The sequence below is a fragment of the Psilocybe cubensis genome, chromosome 3 (assembly GCF_017499595.1).
Source record: "Psilocybe cubensis strain MGC-MH-2018 chromosome 3, whole genome shotgun sequence".
Taxonomy (NCBI): domain Eukaryota; kingdom Fungi; phylum Basidiomycota; class Agaricomycetes; order Agaricales; family Agrocybaceae; genus Psilocybe; species Psilocybe cubensis.
The window spans coordinates 199554-218610 of record NC_063001.1 but is presented as its reverse complement, the minus strand read 5'-3'; the positions used below and the strand labels follow the sequence as shown (position 1 = coordinate 218610).

Sequence of the window (19057 nt, the reverse complement as noted above, 5' to 3'; positions counted from 1 at the left end):
TCGACATATAAAAGGTGGAGTATGCAAGTCGTAGAATCATCATCCAGCTCAAGCATCAGCACCATCAAGCTTTCGATCTTCCAACACCCAAAACACTCTTCTTAACTCAACAATGAAGTTTGCCATCTCCGCCGCTGTCCTCTCCTTTGTTGGTCTTGCTTCTGCTACCAGTATCGCTGCTCGCCAGAGCTGCCCACAAGCCACGAGGTTCGGCATTCCCAGCGTGACTCCATCGACTGTTAGTGCAGGAGATGTGAGTTTTACTGTAGTCATTTTTCATATTGCCGGGGTTACTGAATTTGCATATCTAGTCTATCAGCATCACTGTCGACCTCACCTGTGGAGTAACACGCTTTGGAATCGTGCCAGAGTTCCTCGATTACTCCATTGAGGTGCCAGCTGAGTTCAACAATGGATTCCAGCAAGCTATAATTCTCGCCCGTCGCGCCATCCCCGCCGGAGCTCTGTCAGATTCGTTTACTACCACCGTAAGATGATACAAAAATAAGAAGGAGCATGATGATTAATAGTGTCCCTCCAGGTGCCTCACGGATTCTTCGTCGCCAACTCCCCATACAATGTTGTCGTGACCAACATTTATAACATCAACGGCACGGATGGAAGCCCCGTCCTCGTTAAGGGAGGTGTCCTCCAACCTATCACAATCAATGTATGATTTGGAGTACGATATTAGTGTGATGTTTAAACCACGGACCTTTGCAATGATTCATAAAATAATAGTTTACTGTTTTATTACGATGGACTTGTACGTTTAACTATATAATCAAATGGACAGCCTCATCGTTAATCTTTCACCGCATTCGGAAGAAATTCGGGTGTTATTTTCCTTGTTTTCCTCAAACACTTACCGGCGTCAACGGATTGTTTAAAAACCATAATAAAAATTCTGCCGCCTACACAAAGGCCAGAACATGCACGCCCTGAAACCAGTGTATTGAAAGACTTTGTGAATTGATCCTGGTCTCAATATTATATAGAATGGCTATGTAGTCCACGCTTCCAACTCTTGGCTGATTGTGTCCGAACACGTGGATACGTACCCTCCTGATCTCCCAAGCGACTTCAAGCGACTTAAACACCGCCCCATCGTAATTTGGAATTCCAGTATATAAAAATACATTCAAACCTGGTTTTCAAGGTCATAGTACCATGAATTCTCAGATCACCCTTGTTAATCCCCAGTTCATCGATGCCAACGAACCCGCCGAAGTCTTGATTGTTTATCCCGACAACCTGAAGAACACCAACATATTCCGAGCAGGAAACGAAGGACAGCCTCTGTACACAGTCAAGTCTAATTTGGCCATAACAGAGACAACAATTACAACGCCGTTAGACGATCCCGGAGTCCCATTGGCAAAGATAGAGAGGAGGGAAATTGTTTCGGACAAAATCACTATCAGGGGCAGGGAGACTATGAAGACGAAGAGTTGGCTGAAATATGGAGGGATATTTACAATTAAATTGTGAGGTTCACTTGTAATATAGAGATTGCGAGACTTGATACTTATAGCCCACCTCCAGCCCTGCAACGTTCGAAGAAAATGGAAGGAAGTACATGTGGAAGTCATCAATAGTGAACCAAATTTCGGTACGTGAAATAGTCCACTTCAGGTCATCACGAAAGATTGACGTCCTCGTGTGCCCCATTTGGGATAGCTGTATCTCGCATCTGATCCTGACCGTCCGATTGCATGGTTTGAGAAATCCAGAAAGCGGGTGGTAGATGGCGAGGTTGTGTTGCACAAGGCATTTCTAGCACTACAGCCAGAAGCGATGGAAATCAGGGATATTGTGGTTCTATCGTTTTTGATTCTAGAACTAAAGAATCGTATGGGCCAAAAGGCCGAGGAATTGAATGTAGGCAGAGCAGTGGCTATGGATGTGGGAGACTGGGGTGTTTAGGTTCGCTTTTCTCTGCATAGATCAATATCTTTTTGCGGCCACTTTACCGCAGCTCCATGCCTCAGAATAGGAGCGCAGTCGAGTAACACATCGCGACCGTGCCAGACACCAGTAGGTTAAACCTTTATCATATTGTATGGCCTGAGATTTTGAACTCGACCAATTGGACCGTACAATCACCCAGACTGTTCTCGATGTGATAATTTAATGATCTAAATATAACATTGTCATGGTCGATTCGGAGTATTCTGGATCTAGTCCTGTATATATGCTGCAAACAATCAATAGCGTGCGTCAAAGAGGCGCCGGAGAGGTAAAGGTCCGTCGTTCAGAATCATTATAAAAGTCCACGATACTCTTCACCAATTGGTACTTCAGCAATACATCACACATATCATTATGAAGCTATCCAATCCAATTTCTGCGGTTGCTTCGCTGCTCTGTCTCATTCCTGCTTCCCTGGCCTTGATTGCCACAGAATGGACCGTGTCTAATGTACCTGGAACCGGGCTGAAGGACATTACCTTCCCGCTCACGATTGCCGAAGCGGACCACATCGAGGGCTACTATTTTGCCCAGCAGTTCGGGTTCGTAGGCCAAAATGACGTCGGTTATACCGGAATCCAACCAAGGCCAGACAACGGAGGCCAGTCAGTCCTCCACGGCGTCTTCTCGAGCTTCATTGCTGGTACATCTACCAACGATCCAAATTGCACCCCAGGAGCGGATGGCGGACCAGGAGTATCCTGTAGTGTCGAATGGAATGGAGTATATGGGCGGAAGTACAACTTCGAGGTCAAGACCGCGGGGAGCAATGTTTGGGTGGGCACTGCGATTGATACAGTAACAAGGCAGCGCATACGCATCGGGAGTTACACTCTCCCTGCTGGTACGCAGGGCATTACAGGTAGCCAAGTCGGCTTCGTTGAATGGTACCCATGGAACGGCTACGAGCCGCCAAACCACTGCCAGCGTCTGCCCTACCAGAGGACGATCTTTGGGAATCCAACCACCACGCATTCGGGTTCCATCGGGACACAAGGTTTGGCGTACGAATATGGCGATTGCGTTGGGGATGTGGCTTTTAACACTTCCACAGTCGTAGGGGGGATATCAAACAATTGTGGGTTCAGGGGGCAGACGGGGTATTGAACTCTGATAACGTAGTGTCAGACTCACCAAAGATTACGAACTCTCTTACAGGTTGCATGCATTATTAATCCCCAAATACTTAATTCAGTTTTGCATACGTGAGTACGATTGAGAAAAGGGATATGATGGCATGGTATTCCGAACAGTCTAAAATTTCTAATGATGAGATACTGAACGTCTATAACAATTTCTGTGAGTGAGAATGCAAGGAGAAAAACAGCTGAGAAAATATAGATAGAGATGAACACTAGATCATGGGTAATCCATGTCAAAGATGAGTTTGACCCCTTTTGCTCGTGCCACGGGTAGCTGTTCCATCAGGATTGTTTTAGCAGGGAGTTTCATGAAATGGGCAGGTCGTGCACGAAATACGACCCTCTTCAACCCATCAAACTCTGGTTTTGTCAGCATGGTGTCCAGGGCAAGCCAGTCGCTTCCACAAGCGACCAATTCGACGGCCTTGACGAACATGCACTCGATGACGAGTTCGCAAAAATTATATCCGGACGAGACCCTCGAAAGCAAATCGAGCAGAGAGGAGAAGATCGGCTGGTCCTCGGAGTGAAAGTTGACGAGGAAGTGGAGCGATTCAAGATGGCTCAAAATCCGGATGTCGATAGGGGCCGGTGGCACTACGCGGAACAGAAAACCATGTCATTATTTTTAATTTAGCAGCTCAATGCTAGGATGTGCACTTACTATTTGCAGGTGTGCGCGGGCGCGTGGCAGGTCGCCATTCTAATTCGGTGATGGTGTCGGCAGCCCATTGCATTATACTCCATAGCTCATTGATCATCTCTTCATCCTTATCGTCCATTTGGGCTACGCGCAAAGTTCTGAGCGATGGTCGCGGGTATAAATCCAGGATATTACGCAGAACGTACAGAGTCGCGGAAGACACAGACTTGATTACCAGCGATTCCAACCTCGGAATAGGTATCGTGGCAAGGCTGAGAGCAACACCGAGTGACGATGTCAGGCAGAGATCGTGCACCTTGAGATCGTTTAGTTCGAGCCGCCTGATTGTGGCCAAGGTGACGAATAGCGTAGGTGGAAAGTCATGGATATGAGTGAGGGAGAATGACACGATGGATGGTCGCTGTGCAAGTTGGATGAGAGAGCGTCGGATGCAAGGGCTGAAAGCTGTCCAGTTTGGGGTACCAGTGTTGACTTTGAGAGAAAAGGAAGATAGATTGGGGAGGTAGTCCAATAAATCACAAATACTGTCCTCTGTCGCCAACCACAACCAATCCTCGTCCTTGTTCCATACGTAGGTATCCACGAGGCGGAGCTCCTTTACGTAGTCACAAATCTTGGGTGTCGTCGACACTGTATAGAACAACCTTCGATAATATTCTTCCCCTGACATGCACCTGTCTTCGAGATCGATAGTGTGGAAAAGATTTTTCTGGCAACGATTGACAAAACGACGCGATGTAAGCGAGATGTTGCGCAGGGTAGCTTTATCATTTCTTGCGAAGAGTTCGTCAATTATGAGCTCTATTATCTCCAGAGGAAGTTCGATTGCTGATTCGCTATAGTTTAAGACCATGGGTGGGCAGTGGAATGACTCCCTGTAAGTCAATGTACAATGTGCTGTCAGTAGACCTGATTGAACTACCGATAATTTGAAGCATCACCGGCAAGAACATGTGTGATATGATCCCCTCCAGCAATCGAAAGGTGTCGAGTAGGTAACTTTCAAGTAGTCCCAGGTTCACAAGCACGCCGTAGAGAGACAAGCTGAAAGCGGCTTGCCATTAGTCAGTAAGGTGAAAATTTAGTTACGTAAGGTTCGGATCCTATAGTCTCCTTTATCGCAGGAGAACCAAGGGAAGGTTGGTTCCAGAAGTTCAAGCGAACTGAAGATTGGAATAGAGAGAAAATATATCAGGGTGCTGAAGGGAGCCGTTAGGAACCTTCTGGATGATCCATCAAATAGGGTACAGCTTCAATTCCATACATAGGTCGCACACTATATTATTTTCATCTCCAGTGTCCTCACGTCTTGAGATACACATGATAGAGAACAAAGTTCCACGCGGACATAAGACGAACATAAGACGGGATACTTGTAAGGTGGGCCGTTGCTACGCACGCCAGTTACGAGTCCTGTCATCAATTCCGTTGTAAGTTATAAAAAATATCTTATAGGAGGTCATTATAATGCAGTAATAATTTTATCTGGCTTGAAGACAAAGATTGGACTGGAAAGAATGAAATCATTGATGTTTAAGGGGTAGGTAGCTACATAAACAAGTAAGCCATAAATGCTACGGTGATGAACAGCTAGTGAACTATTTGGGTCTAGATAAGTAAGTAGGCCTTTGATGCTACGGTGAAGAATAGGAATTTAATTGCTGTAGGTAACTAATTGACCCTTCAATGTGGGAGTGACAAGAAACCTTTGAAAATTCAAACAGATTCTCAAGTGGTAAGATATTTGAAGTTCCTACCTTTTTTCCGAGCCATTTCCTGCTCAAAAAGCATCTCATTCCCTGCAAAAAGCCAGGAATTCAGGCTTTTTACGGCCACTGAATTTTAAAGATCGACCTGAAATTTCAAAAAAGGCTAGGATATAAAAATGAATCCTCCTAAAGGAGGATTCGTAACCATCCAAGAAATAATCTAATAAAAGTGGTCCAGGAGCTATCCTATGTAGGGACCAAGGCGAGAGCAGAACAAATATTAGCAAACATTCTTTGAACTTATTACGTATATGTGAGGGTGGAGAGCCTTACTTTCAGTAAGACAATGTAGTCACATCAAGCAACATTACTGAAATCTTACATTTGACTGAAATCACTGATGGGAGTGACTCCGAGTGAGCGAGCCTAATCGACAGACTTTCGATCATCATTTCAAGAACTCTCATGTTGTTGGTTGCGGTGACCATCGAGAAAGTTGTGAAAAAAAATTATCAGGAAAACGGAAAACAAACACAAGGAAAAATGTTGGAACTTGGAGCTCCTCAGAAAAGTCAAAAGATGTATTTAAGTACATCATATAAAAATATGTTGACGGCATTATCAGTCCGATATGGTGTAACGGCTAACATTACCGCCTTTCACGCGGTAGCTCGGGGTTCGATTCCCCGTATCGGAACTTTTTCGATGTCATTTTATTTCTCTTTGAAATAGTCTACACCAAAAAACCTCTAAGTTGCGCAGTTGTGTGAGGTTCAATGATTGTTTTGTCTTCAAATTATGAAACTTGACTTACTTTGCAATTAGTTGAAAAAAATATCTAGTACCGCTGGCATCATTTTTGTCGATGTAGACCGACCTTGTAAACTGCAAAATGACCCAAAATCAAGTTCTACGATGAGACAACTGTCTCTGGAAAGCCACAGGACAAGACTGTGGCGTAGATATTACGCACCACAATCGTGATGTCATGTTTCATCTAATGGCAACATTTAATGGGCAACTCGACTTCCCAAGATCATACTACCCCCTTGAACATGGCCGAAATACTCTCAGGGCAGCATGACTTTACTCCCCAGCCGAAAATTGACGAAGGTGTCAATCATGACGAGAAGTCCGACAAGCTTTCCCAGACCGATAAAGAGCTTGCTTTGCGTCTTTCTTCTATCATCGAAGATGCCAATGCTCACGTATCGCCACTCTGCCAGATGATTCGCAAGGTAAGTGTTGATTGGTTGTTCATCTTGATATCCAATTGATTCCGCTATTAAGAACATCGAAAGCTTTGAAGCGGAGGAGGAAGATGACAGGGATGAGCAAGCCCTGGTGAAGGAGGTTAGACCTTTGCTTGAAGAGACGGAGAAAGCCTTGAACGAAACAAACGGCGCGATCAAAGGTTCAGATCCTGACGGCCGTCTAGCAAAGCAGGCACAGCATGATCTTAAGACTGAACAAGCTAGTCCTGAGCAAGAGCGACTCGCAGAGGCTCTGAAAGTAGTACGTCACTAGTTTTCTACGTTATCTGAACTTTGATTCAATGACGATTTTAGTTGGTCGAAGAGGTCCAAGGAACAGTGCAATGGGCAAAAGAGAAACTTAACAATTTCCCAAAGGCAAAACGGGACCTTGGACCATTGCTGGATGCTCTGACTCGTAAGTACATACCTCCATTTACAGGTCCTGGGTTTATGACATGATTCCTAGACCCTTTGACACAAATTGTTGGAGGTGTTGGCCTTCTTCTGGCTGGCGTTCTCAACCTTCTCGGGAATCTTCTCAAGGGCTTTGGTCTCGACAGTTTTTTGAAAGGAGTCGTAACTGCTACTGTGAGTGATTTTGGACAAATTCATGTCGCTCATGTAAGTAACCAATATTCAGGGTCTTGATAAAATTTACAAAGGGATGGGTCTCGGGAAATGGCTCAACTCAGGAATAAAGAATTAGCTTTATAGGAAGACCAAACAGCTAGATCCTTTGACTTGCTATAATTAACATCTGGTCCTCGGCTTCCAGCTCGAGTATACTCGATACTGAAGTAATTAAGATGAGAAAAACCGGAGGTGAACTGGCCGATGTAGAATAAAGTTGAACGGATACGCAAGGGGAATTGTGATGGAAATCAATCACGTCCATTTTGCACGCTAAACAGACCTTCTGACTGCGGTGAGCGCAGCATAAGATACCTGGTTCGCATATCTACTACTCGCACTCTATACCGGATACGAATGGATACACGGGAGCCTTAGGACATAAATCATTTTGATCGTTCCTTTTCAAATTCAAACTGAATACGACTCTTGAGTTAGGGATTGAATTTCACCGTCTGCAATCATACAGGCACTGCTTCAATCAACGTGCATTGATATAGCCATATTCCCGGTGGATTATTGATACCGAGGATAGGCATCTGGTGACATTTTTATACCTTTCTACTAAAGAGCACCGGTTATTTCAACTGCGATCCAGCACAGCGATGGACATTCCATAACTTAAAAATTGTGCTATAATTGTAACATGCGGCTATATTTGCTTCAGAGCGCGGTATGTCATTATATTTACTTGGAGATGTATGCCAACTGAACAGCTGTTCTATGGAAGGATGAAATCAAATAACAACTTGAATTACACAGGTTCTATTTTTATGTGCCGCCCAAAACGGTAGAACGTCGATGATCGACGCAGGCACATGCTGCCCTGTCGATGCAGCCGTATAAGAACGAGCATACTGTTATCCGTACTTATAATTCCCTCAAATATTCATCCCCTCTCCTATCACATCCCAACCCTTTGCTGAGAAATGTCCTCCAATCCAGAGAAAATAAACTACGCCGAAGTCCTTGGGTTCCATTCCGTGGCAGCGGCTGTTGTATTCGCTGCCCTCTACATTCCTCTGCTGGGATGGTTCATACGCCAGTCCTACTTCCGGCCCACATATGTGCATTTTGTACTTGTATTCTTCTGCACCAGTAAGTGTCTAATGCGTTCACTGTAACTTCGCCAGGTGCGCTGACATGTGAGCACTCATTTTCAAGTACGAATAGCCGGATTTGCTATCCGCGCTGTTCTTGCGGGCTCAAGTACAGCGGGAGGGAATTTAGGACTCGTAATTGCCGACGAGGTTCTATTCGGCGTAGGTTATTTTGGTCTCTTATATTCTGCATACACTCTTGTCCTTGACCTGTAAGCCGATATCTTCGCAATATTCTTACAAGTATGCTGAAAGGTTGACGTGCGTGTTTAATAGGGAGCTCTTATGCGGATCTCCGCCTCCCAAAACCCCACTGTTAACTTTGATTAAGAATCGGCGTATATTCAGGTTGACCATGATTGTGGCAGTAGTCCTCGGCGTTTCCGCAGCAACTCATAACAATGGGCAGGGAAATGCAGCCGCCACGCTGCACAAAGTTAGCGTCATCATCTTTTTCGTTCTCACAGTTCTTCAAGCATTCCAAACAATATTGTTGGTGAGGATGGAGTCTGGAGGTGAATTACTCTTTAAAATATCATCGGCTCTGCTTCTCACCGATTTTGATAGGCAAGAACCAATATCTTGAAGGGCAAAAAAGCCTTGGAAAGAAACACGGACTGATAATACTATTGGGTATCTCAGCACTTCTCCTTGTCCGCGAAGGATTCTCCCTCGCCACCATATCGAGTTCTACAAAGCAAGATAATGAACATCTCTGGTATCCCCTGTTAGCACTTCCGGAGATCCTTGCGGTAGTTTTATATGCTACTCCCGGGCTTGTGCCAAAGCGTGATGAGCTTCCCTCTCCCCAGCAAGTCTAATTCAACTGTCATGTGCCCTAGTTACCCAATCATGTATCCTTACAGCCCTAGTAGTTATAAATCGGTATACCTCTAGTAACACATTTTTGCGATAATTATTTATGATATGTGCATCATATTGATTGAAGAGTAGTGACTAGGACTTGCGTGATCGACGAAAGAGGGGTCAGAAAGCATATAGGGTTTGATAATTAGTTTTGAATTTTTTGGAAAGCAATTTACTCAGCCTCTCCAAACGCCTGAAAGTGGGTATATCAAGTTATGGCACAGAGAACAATTACTGGAATGGCCCCTTTCTACGGTACTATATTCATGAAAACACTTGTATCTAATCTAATTAATCTAAAGAGTAACATAATTTGCGGGGTAGTCGTAAAAATGCCAACATTGGATAAACATGCCTGCGATGTGTATACATGGCTCCGTCCTTGTATGCTTGAACTTTTAACGTTTACTCAAGCCCTGGAGCAGTACAAACTCATAGTAATCGCCTCGTTGCGCCAATAACTCATCATGAGTACCCTGTTCGCTAACACGCCCATCCTTAATGAAGTAGCTATAAATCAAAAGGAATGAGGTCATGCGTAGACATGAAACACCAAGAGACTCACATTCGATCGGCATTTTGAATGGTGGATAAACGGTGGGCAATGGCGATAGTAGTACGTCCCTTGGCTGCCTGGTCTAACGCTGCTTGAACGACCTTCTCCGATGCTGAGTCGAGAGCGGATGTAGCCTGTGTATGATAATTTAGTCGAGATACAATATGGTCTATCGTGAAGTCATACTTCATCGAGCAGAAGAACTTTGGGGTTTCGGAGGAGTGCCCTTGCGATGGCAATACGTTCTATATGAGAGTTAAAATCTGCGAACGGAGTACTAATGGTACATTACTCACGCTTTTGACCTCCTGACAGCTGCGATCCCTTTCCACCAACTTCAGTATCGAAGCCCCTGTTTGACAAAGGTCAGAAGAATTCAATATGATATAATATTGGCGTACTGAGGAAGACTTTGGATGAACTCCAGGATATTCGCATTTCGACACGCGTTCTCGATCTCTTCTTGAGTGACCTCGTCATGGGGCTTGATTGCACCTAGCAGAATATTGAACCTCACGGTACCAGAGTAGAGTGTGGGTTCCTGAGAAACCAATGCCATATGCTTTCGGTAATCCTGAATGTTTAGATCGGAGATCTTCTGCCCGTCAAGCTGTTATTTTAAGTCAGTCTGAGTCGGGTTTTCAATGTTGAAATAGACTTGCGTATATTTCACCAGCGAGAGGATCATAAAATCGTTCTATGAGTTGAATACTTGCATATTCTTAAGGTACGGTGCTATACCACAGAGAATAGACAATGAGAAACTTACGTGGTACTTTTCCCTGACCCACTAGCACCAACTAAAGCAATATAAGTTCCAGGTTGGACCTCCAACGATAAACCTCGTAGCACACGGACACCCGGACGAGTTGGGTATCTAAAATGTACATCTTCAAATCGAATATGGCCTTGAATTGCTTTATCGTCAACAACTGCTCCGGAACTTGAGTCGGCATCGATATCTGGAACCATGTCGAGCAATTTGATAATATCAGATCCTGCACCCCTGGCTGATGACATATCAGGAACGAATGAAAACACGTTCCCAGCTTGGATGGCACTGAAAACCGTGCTCTGATGAAATCTCAGCTACTGAAGGCAATTACAATATAAAGAGCGTACCATGAGGCCTACGAAGAAGTGGAAGAGACTGGCTTGTTGGCGAGAAACAAGCAAAGATCCGTACCAGAAGATCAACGCGATGACGAAGAAACTCAGAGCCTGGGTAAAGGCATAGAGCAAATTACTCCAAATTGCACTTCTGTTCGACTTTCGCAGAGGCTCTTCCAAGCTTTGGCTGTATATCCGTAGGCAGTCATCTTCCCTAGTCAAGGAAGCAACTGTCCTAATTGCCCCAGCGGCTTCGCAGGCAAGCTGAGCAGACGCATCATGGGCCTTCTTATTTTTCTGATCCTTGAGAACAACGACGCGCTACAAGGAAAGATGAGCGCGTGTTTAATTGAAGATGAACAAACAATTCACCAAACGAATATATCCAACGGTAACCAGTGCAGGGGTACATGCTATCGGGTCAGAATGTTAGCATAAGCATAACTTAGACTGTCCGTTGAAACTGACCTATTCCCACAAGACCAATCCTCCAGATGAAAGCAAGGCCTAACACTGACCCCGCTATAAGGGTAGCGCATGCTTGAACGAGTGCACCAAGCGTTATACCAGCCAGACCGTCGACCTTTTGGGGATTGTCACTCAGCTGTGACGTGAGGCTGCCAGTCTTTACGTAATATCCATTAGTAGCGATTGGCAAAAAAAATAGGTAAATCTTACACTATTTTCGTCCTTGTCAAAGAATGCGACTTCCACGAAGGTCAGAAAATGTACAAAATATCAAGTTATATTGCTTACTGTCTTGACGTAGCATTGCCTTGAAGCTTAGGCTGCGGAGCCTTGCACTCAGATTGGCGGCAGCTGCTGAAAACAAACGATTTTGGAAGCTGATTGTAATTGAAGAAATGATGGAAATGAGGAAAAGCCTAACAGGATGGTAGGTCAGAAGAGTAACAAAACGGAATCATGCTTTTTTTACCAAAGTGCGGTTCGATCCCCTTGATGACGCCGCTCGTGTTTGTCAGTTAGCGAAAAGGTGTTGATGCCCTTCGCAAAAACGACCCCGAAAGATGGGTAGACCATTCCAGTCACTAAATATTACTTGAGCGAAGGTCAATACCAAATATTGATGGTTTACGTACTGCATGCAAAGACTGCCCCGACAGTATAGTTGCGCCATTGAGATCGGGCAATTGGAGCCATGCGCTTGAATAGATAGAATAAGCTGTAATCGTCCTCTTCTTCGTGACTTGCGTTGCGTTTCCTCTGTTCTAGAATGTCGCTGGCTAATGAATGGTTGGTGTATTTTCGCTCCAAAGAAACAGTCTTCTCAGCAGTCTTTTGGACATCATCGCCTTCTTCTTTGTCAACGGGGTTGGCGGCTTCACGGAGTTTTTGGGCCTCAACAAGTCGGGTATAAGCGCCGCCTTGACGATAGAGCTCCTCGTGAGTTCCCGCCTCTAATACACGGCCTTCACCCATTACATAGATGACATCAGCATCTTTCACGGTCGACAAACGATGCGCAATAGTGATGGTGGTACGACCTGATTCAAAGTTCAATGAAACTTGAAGAGCTTACTTAAACAGGTACTGCTCACCCGCAGCTGCCTTATCCAAAGCATCCTGCACAACTCCCTCTGATTGCGTGTCCAGAGCACTCGTGGCTTCGTCCAATAATAGCACTCGGGGGTCAGATACAATTGCACGGGCGATCGCAACACGTTGTTTTTGGCCACCGGACAAGAGAAGGCCACGCTCACCAACGAGAGTATCATACCCCAGAGGGAGCTGCGATATGAATCCATCAGCATTGGCTTTGATACACGCCTCTTTGATTAATACATCCTTTTCCTCATCAGGAGCATTTTCGTACTTCGTGCCAATGAGACCATGAGCCACGTTCTGCTTGACTGTAGTCCCAAAGAGGACAGGTTCTTGAGAGACAAGCCCTATCTGTGACCGAAGCCATTTAATGTTGAGGGCTTTGACGTCATTTCCATCAAGTTTAACTGAGCCATGAGAAGGATCGTAGAAGCGTTCTACCAGTGATATAATTGTTGATTTTCCAGAACCAGAGGCTCCTACTAATGCTGAGGTTTTGCCGGCCTGGAACGTGATGGAGAGACCTTTGACAACTTCGACAGTGGGCCTCGACGGATAGCAGAACCGTATATCTTCAAGGACAATTTCACCGTCTACCTTCTCTGGTTTTAAACCCCCAGGATCGGCGGAATCGATATCGGGGACGCGGTCAATGGTTTCATAAAGCTTGGCTGCAGCGCTACGACCATTATTGATAGCTACGCACATATATTAGCAAGAATCCTACTAGAATGCGGACATCTTACCTTGCATCTCAGGTGCAAGCAAAGCAAGGGAGAAAGAACCAATCAGGATTGCCAGAAATACATTTATAACTTGGCCAGCATTAGCTTCCCAGCAAAAAAAATTAGTTACCGCTGATAACATCGGAAGTGCAAGACAACGAACCATGGTTTGAGTTGATCAACGTGGTGCCAAAACTAAAAGCTGTACCGCATTCGGTGTCAATACTAAATCACAAAATAAGAAGAAGCGGATATACCAAGACCGTAGCCTGCGTATATAACAAAAAAGAATACGCCTAACCCAATACCGTGGGCAATGCTAGCCTTCAACTCCGCCTTCAGCGATTCACCGATACGACCATTATAAAGACCTGTGAGTATACTTTGTGATCCGAAGGCCTGAGCAGTTCGGACAGTTGAGATGACTTCTTCCGCAAGACTTCCGCCCTCAGCGACATGTTTCAAAGATAGTCTATTCGGCAAGAAAATCAGCGATGCGACCAGTGGGAAAATATATTCGATACAAACTGTTTATATTTAACAACAAATTTGTTCATGAATGCCCCCGCGAGAGCAATGACTGGAAGCATGGATGTCAAAGCCAACGCTAGGCGCCAGGATCTTGCGTAGGCCAGAATGAAACCAGTAAAGAAAGCACCGCTAAAATTGGCTACTAATGCCACCTTTTCCGATATGCCTTGCTGGACCAGGTCTTGCATTTTCCGTCAGCTGATACGTTAAACTATATGCTAGGTGACAACGCACGAGTGTCCGTCTGAATACGGGTTGCAACCTCTCCCGGCCCTACATTGTCAAAGAAGGCAATATCTTGCCGTAGTATTGCTTTCAAATAGCGTTCTCGTATTCTTTTCGCGTTAACTTCTCCGGTATAAACCCAAATGTTCATGAACGTATAGGTGCAGACAAACATTCCGATTCCTACCAACGAAGTACGTTCTTCAGGAGGACATAGCCAGGAAAACACGTAGTGAGACGCACCAATATAAACCAGATAACTCGCGTTTTTTGCCGCTGATTTACGAAAGTTCTCAGCAGCTATGGGTACGCTGTCGGCGGCGCCTGGGACTCCATTTTGGGCTTCGTTTATCAGGGTGGTAAATGCGACGAAATCCTGAGTTAAGCGTCCGAATAGTAATGTCATCAATGGCTATTGAGGTAAGTTAGATGAATCGTTGATAGCGAGAGCCGAGTTAACTCATACTTGTGCTGCCCCTGCTGCTACGGCGGCCACAATTCCAATGCAATCAATAAAAATCTCGAATGACGTAGAATATCTTAAGAGAAAGAAGCATGTTAAGTATTAGTGACGAGTCAACACACGATGATGCACACCTAAAAAGCTGGGTAAACGATATTGGCAATGTGGCCGGGATATCTGGCTGTTGACTTTGAGTTGCTTCATCTTTCTCCTCCTTCTCTACATCTTTGCCATTGGGCTGGTCTTCATTGCGATGAAAGAAGCTCCTTCGTTTGTTTTGTTGGGAACGCGAGGGAGTCTTCTCGTCCTCAACGCTCGAGTTCGATTGAGCCATTTTGAAGGACTGGAATCCCTGTCACAAAAGGTGCGGCTGTATCTGGGATGTGGCGAACTGAGGGACCTGACATCAACCAACGGACCTTATTTTATTGGGATTGAGCATGTGCACGGCATTTACGAAGCCGTCAATGTCGTGGAATCAGGATATCAATGTCAATCGTAAGCGGCCCGAGTATCTCCCCGTATGTAATACGAATGACGATATACATTCGTTCTTGGTCGTCATTGGCTCAAATCCCGCCCCAGAAGTAGCAAGTTCATAATGACTCAATAGATTCTTTGACAGGTCGAGTCAGTGTCTGCGCTCATCCAGGATGCCTACCGATAGGATAGGTTGAGATCTAAACGGAGTGTTTTAGGTTGAGGAATCAATGACTCGTGAGAAGACACGGCAAGATGGCTACCTTCCGACACCTCTCTTGCGCCACACTGACTCTGAGAGACAATGCGATCAGTAAGGGTAAGTATAAGTATAAGTATTTACGCACACACCGTCCAGCAAAATAGCCGTTGCATTCCGTGAGCAATGCCCATCACCACACTGCATTGTGCTGCATTGTCAATATATAATTTGGAACACGTCCATGACTGTCCGTGGATCACACATGTAATGAAGCTATTTATAGATCATGTTATTTTTATCTATTGCCGACTGGATTTGTCACAACAGGTGCCGATGGTTGTGCACCCTTTTTCTATAACTTTTATTGTCATGGATGTAACACACGAAACACAACCTATTCTACGAGAACCGACAACTTGCTTTTCCAGAGACCTGTGTAATTGCGATACCGTATTCAGAAGATCAGCTGCTTGCCGTACTTGACAGTAGTTACTACATATCAGCTAGAGAAACTTTAACAGCCAAGGCTTAATCAACAGTTTTACTATTAAGCGCGACGATAGCTGTGAGCATACTTATAGGAACGCAGGTATGAAGACAAGATTGGAGATATCTTAATTGTTTATAGCTATTGTAAAATCATTCAACCCTGGAGATGAAAGCACAAGTATTGTTGGGCACTCGATGATACGTCAGAAGTATGGTCCATGTCGAATTGGACGGTTTGGGGGAAATGATATTGCAAAAAAGCGAGAAAGAGTCCTTACCAGCACCCCTTCGACCAGGCAATACCCTTTCCGCATCCTAAGCAACCAACAACAATCTACGTCGGTTTTTCGCCACCTAGGATGTATAGGGTGCGGTGCAAATTGCAAAAAATGAGAAACCAGAATCCAGTCCAGTCCGAACTGTTGAATATTCATCAACAAGCGTATTGCTCAGAAAAGCGAGCAATCACAAATCTTGCATGGTGTTTCCATACTGGATAGACAATCATCGGTGTGGTCCGGAATTTACTGAACGTAGGCGACTGTAGGTCCTGTGGAGAACATACCTGCGGTTCTTGAAACAACTTCTGACATTCATAGTAAGAGCTTTCCAGAAAACAACGGTAAAAAAAGTAAACTATTAATGTGAATGGCATATTCAATGAAAATCTGCCTCTCTGGTTACATCCAGCAAGTATTATACTTCACACTGATCGGCGGGCTGAGACAAGACGACATGATAATGGCTACTGTAGGGGCTGACACCTCTGGCACACACAGTCACTGATATTCATTACTGCTATATATCCATTATTAAAAACACAAAACCTGCCGCAAGAGATACATTACAGCTGATGTGTACAGACGTTCGTGCTAAAAAGTTTACTCCAGTTGGCATCCAAGAACCTGTGGCTTTTCTCCGATCCTTTTCATATCATTGGCAAAGACACTCGGATATTCTAGGAAGATGTGTTCAATTGTGGCCAGTCGTGTCGATCTTCCAGTGCCAAACTTCTCAGCGCCAGCACGGCCCATGAAAAAGGCAGACTTTGCATGTGCTCCCAGAGAATGCTCCAACGCGCAGCCAACCCGTTCAATTTCATCCTCGCCTCCAGGAAGTGTAAATGGGAATTGCTCGTGCTGAGAAAAGAAGTGGGCAACTAAATGCGAGATATTTATGCACTCAATGGCTAAGGCACACTCGTCGGCTTGTCTACAGCGATGCTGAACAGGTAAAAGCCCCTGTTGACTTTCCAAAAGGCGCAATCTGAAGTCTTCAATAGTACCCTGGCACGACATGCCGACAATAATGGTATGCGGGTTTCTGTTCCATGGTGCAGATGCAATTTGGTCGACAGTGAGCACTTCTATATCGAACCATTGAGCTTGGCCTAGAGCCACATAATCGGCTGTAGTCATGTTATCTGCTGGGTTGGGCAGAATACGACAGTACAAGTTTCGATAGCCTAGAAAAAAAATGAATACAGAGCAAGACACCATGATCACAAGTTTGGGGCCTACCTCCGTGAGAGCAAAAGTGTTGAATCATCATCAAGATGGGTATCCTCGACTTTAACCACGCCTCCCGAACTATTAAGAAGGATGCATATGCAGCGACACATTCAATCTTTCGATTACTTGTCGCAAAGAAACTATCCGGGAAGCTACGTAGTGCGTTAACACACTTGTACAGATGAGTTAAGAATCTAAAAATCCCATACCATGTCCATGAGCCATTCCGTTTCATGGCGGCTTTCTTCACCCAGTCTACCGTCACTCTGGATACATATATTTGCATGGCCTCCGTCTGGCGATTCGTTTTCGAGTGTGCCTGGATATGATAGTCGATTCGGCGCTTATTCGAAAGGTTAAGATATTCAAGCTCTTTTGCGTTCCTCTCGTACATAAGCGGGAGGTCTACGCGGACCTTGACTCGAGCAGGCGGTCCTGCTTCAATGCTTGCAAATCGAAATTCTGACAACATGTTGCACATTGTAAGCAACCGAGAAACAAAGACTATGTCGCTGGGCATCCACTCGGTATCAACTACAATATCCCTATGCCGGTGACCAGATTGAGAAACCTTTTTCGACCCTGCAAGGCATATTTGTGAGAGATATATATACGAAAAGTGAAACGAGAACATGCATTGAGACTCTGGGTCATCTTGAAACGGCTTTCCACGCTCTTCCGTGTCCTTGTGGGAGAGGTCCAGAAAAGAAAGAAATCCAATACGCTCCCAGACAGCCTGGTGGGTGACAAGAGTCATTAGGCTGGGGCAGCGTGGCTTTGCGCGGTTCAACTCTATTTCTTCGAGAAGTTTAGCAGTGTTGGCTTTGACAGATTTGAGGACCGCGACGGCATTGGCAAGGACACTCCTGTTTTCTTCTTTCTTATAAAAGCTGAAAAGATCCCAGAACATTTGGGCGCGCGTTTGGCAGGCGCAGTCTCCAACATGCGCATCGAATGAGGAGAGAGAGGACGTTGGAGGCGTGTCACTTTCGTCAAGTCTGCTCTCATATGATACTGCTTCTAAGAAGATGGACGTGGCGCGCTCCATGGAATGAACGACATGAAGAAAGTGAAGAACAGTCCTTCCAAGATCGCCATATCGTAGACCAGTACTCGGGTCAGAGAGGAGTAGGGGGAGTACCATGTTGATATTCCGTTCCAGTAATGTTTCAATGGGGTGGACAGTTTTATAAAATACTTTGGTGTTGTCCAGCTCATAAATATTGCTACCACATGCTGCAAATATACTGACGCCCCAGATCGGAGCCAGAGTGAATCTCAATCGTACAAAATCTGATCATGACTGCTTTTCGGCTAATATGAGAAAAGCGATTAATGATTTGGAATGATCATTTGATGCTTGGGAGAGCACGATTAGTTTATGGTCACTACCGATGCCCATTACTATAACAAACCTGGAACTCTAGTCCTGATTAATGAGGAGTCTGGTTCTCAAAATCTCATAGCACTAGATTTACGTCAGGTGTGTAACTGATTTGTGTGTTTGTTGAACAGGTCATGTCACGATGGCGCGGGAGGAACGGAAACGATGAGGTATGGGTGATACTGACAGTGGACATGAGTGCGTGGCTGACAGCGCGAACGGCGTCAGCTGAGGGATGTGTATATTGTGGGGTGGTACATGCTCTGGTGAAGAGCAGTGTTAAAACCGCAGTTGAAGTAAAATTTGGAGGCGATGTAGAGTAAAAATAAACTACCGTTGAACTTGTTTGTCATATCCGGTCTTCCATTATTGGGTCAATCGTTATTTTTATAAATTACCACCGAGGCGTGTATAATAGACAAATGATTGAGATCGTATTTGGTAAGAATGTACGTGGTTTAATTGTAGAATAATAAATG

The 19057-nt window shown here is 44.9% G+C and overlaps 9 protein-coding genes and 1 non-coding gene across 10 annotated transcripts; 7 read left to right on the top strand and 3 right to left on the bottom strand.

The window, feature by feature from the left end:
• Window positions 1-112: 112 nt before the first annotated feature.
• On the top strand, window positions 113-676 carry JR316_0002901 (uncharacterized protein; the record flags this gene model as incomplete). The annotated part of the gene is made up of 3 exons (XM_047888684.1): window positions 113-253; window positions 312-488; window positions 542-676. The coding sequence occupies 3 exons, from the start codon at window positions 113-115 to the stop codon at window positions 674-676; spliced, it is 453 nt and encodes a 150-aa protein (XP_047751058.1).
• A 494-nt stretch (window positions 677-1170) lies between these two features.
• On the top strand, window positions 1171-1926 carry JR316_0002900 (uncharacterized protein; the record flags this gene model as incomplete). Its single annotated transcript, XM_047888683.1, has 3 exons — window positions 1171-1487; window positions 1546-1612; window positions 1681-1926. The coding sequence occupies 3 exons, from the start codon at window positions 1171-1173 to the stop codon at window positions 1924-1926; spliced, it is 630 nt and encodes a 209-aa protein (XP_047751057.1).
• Window positions 1927-2325: 399 nt separating this feature from the next.
• On the top strand, window positions 2326-3078 carry JR316_0002899 (uncharacterized protein; the record flags this gene model as incomplete). Its single annotated transcript, XM_047888682.1, has 1 exon — window positions 2326-3078. One exon carries the CDS (start codon window positions 2326-2328, stop codon window positions 3076-3078), a length of 753 nt encoding a protein of 250 aa, XP_047751056.1.
• A 252-nt stretch (window positions 3079-3330) lies between these two features.
• Window positions 3331-4630, bottom strand: JR316_0002898 (uncharacterized protein; the record flags this gene model as incomplete). The annotated part of the gene is made up of 2 exons (XM_047888681.1): window positions 3331-3710; window positions 3778-4630. The coding sequence occupies 2 exons, from the start codon at window positions 4628-4630 to the stop codon at window positions 3331-3333; spliced, it is 1233 nt and encodes a 410-aa protein (XP_047751055.1).
• A 1481-nt stretch (window positions 4631-6111) lies between these two features.
• JR316_0002897 lies at window positions 6112-6183 on the top strand. Its single transcript has one exon. It is a non-coding gene; the product is annotated as a tRNA-Glu (tRNA).
• Window positions 6184-6541: 358 nt separating this feature from the next.
• On the top strand, window positions 6542-7448 carry JR316_0002896 (uncharacterized protein; the record flags this gene model as incomplete). The annotated part of the gene is made up of 5 exons (XM_047888680.1): window positions 6542-6724; window positions 6777-7001; window positions 7055-7157; window positions 7209-7330; window positions 7383-7448. The coding sequence occupies 5 exons, from the start codon at window positions 6542-6544 to the stop codon at window positions 7446-7448; spliced, it is 699 nt and encodes a 232-aa protein (XP_047751054.1).
• An 853-nt stretch (window positions 7449-8301) lies between these two features.
• On the top strand, window positions 8302-8802 carry JR316_0002895 (uncharacterized protein; the record flags this gene model as incomplete). Its single annotated transcript, XM_047888679.1, has 3 exons — window positions 8302-8470; window positions 8546-8634; window positions 8749-8802. The coding sequence occupies 3 exons, from the start codon at window positions 8302-8304 to the stop codon at window positions 8800-8802; spliced, it is 312 nt and encodes a 103-aa protein (XP_047751053.1).
• A 25-nt stretch (window positions 8803-8827) lies between these two features.
• JR316_0002894 (uncharacterized protein) lies at window positions 8828-9293 on the top strand (the record flags this gene model as incomplete). The annotated part of the gene is made up of 2 exons (XM_047888678.1): window positions 8828-8987; window positions 9040-9293. The coding sequence occupies 2 exons, from the start codon at window positions 8828-8830 to the stop codon at window positions 9291-9293; spliced, it is 414 nt and encodes a 137-aa protein (XP_047751052.1).
• A 444-nt stretch (window positions 9294-9737) lies between these two features.
• Window positions 9738-14846, bottom strand: JR316_0002893 (ABC multidrug transporter atrD; the record flags this gene model as incomplete). The annotated part of the gene is made up of 22 exons (XM_047888677.1): window positions 9738-9849; window positions 9905-10029; window positions 10082-10140; window positions 10192-10247; window positions 10297-10505; window positions 10558-10606; window positions 10665-10969; window positions 11018-11326; window positions 11378-11418; window positions 11474-11630; window positions 11684-11712; window positions 11762-11889; window positions 11943-12054; window positions 12106-12510; window positions 12565-13266; window positions 13315-13398; window positions 13551-13765; window positions 13822-14005; window positions 14059-14232; window positions 14293-14461; window positions 14516-14588; window positions 14647-14846. 22 exons carry the CDS (start codon window positions 14844-14846, stop codon window positions 9738-9740), a joined length of 3897 nt encoding a protein of 1298 aa, XP_047751051.1.
• A 1718-nt stretch (window positions 14847-16564) lies between these two features.
• JR316_0002892 (putative cyclodipeptide synthase PUL1) lies at window positions 16565-18338 on the bottom strand (the record flags this gene model as incomplete). The annotated part of the gene is made up of 3 exons (XM_047888676.1): window positions 16565-17148; window positions 17204-17346; window positions 17404-18338. The coding sequence occupies 3 exons, from the start codon at window positions 18336-18338 to the stop codon at window positions 16565-16567; spliced, it is 1662 nt and encodes a 553-aa protein (XP_047751050.1).
• Window positions 18339-19057: the final 719 nt, after the last annotated feature.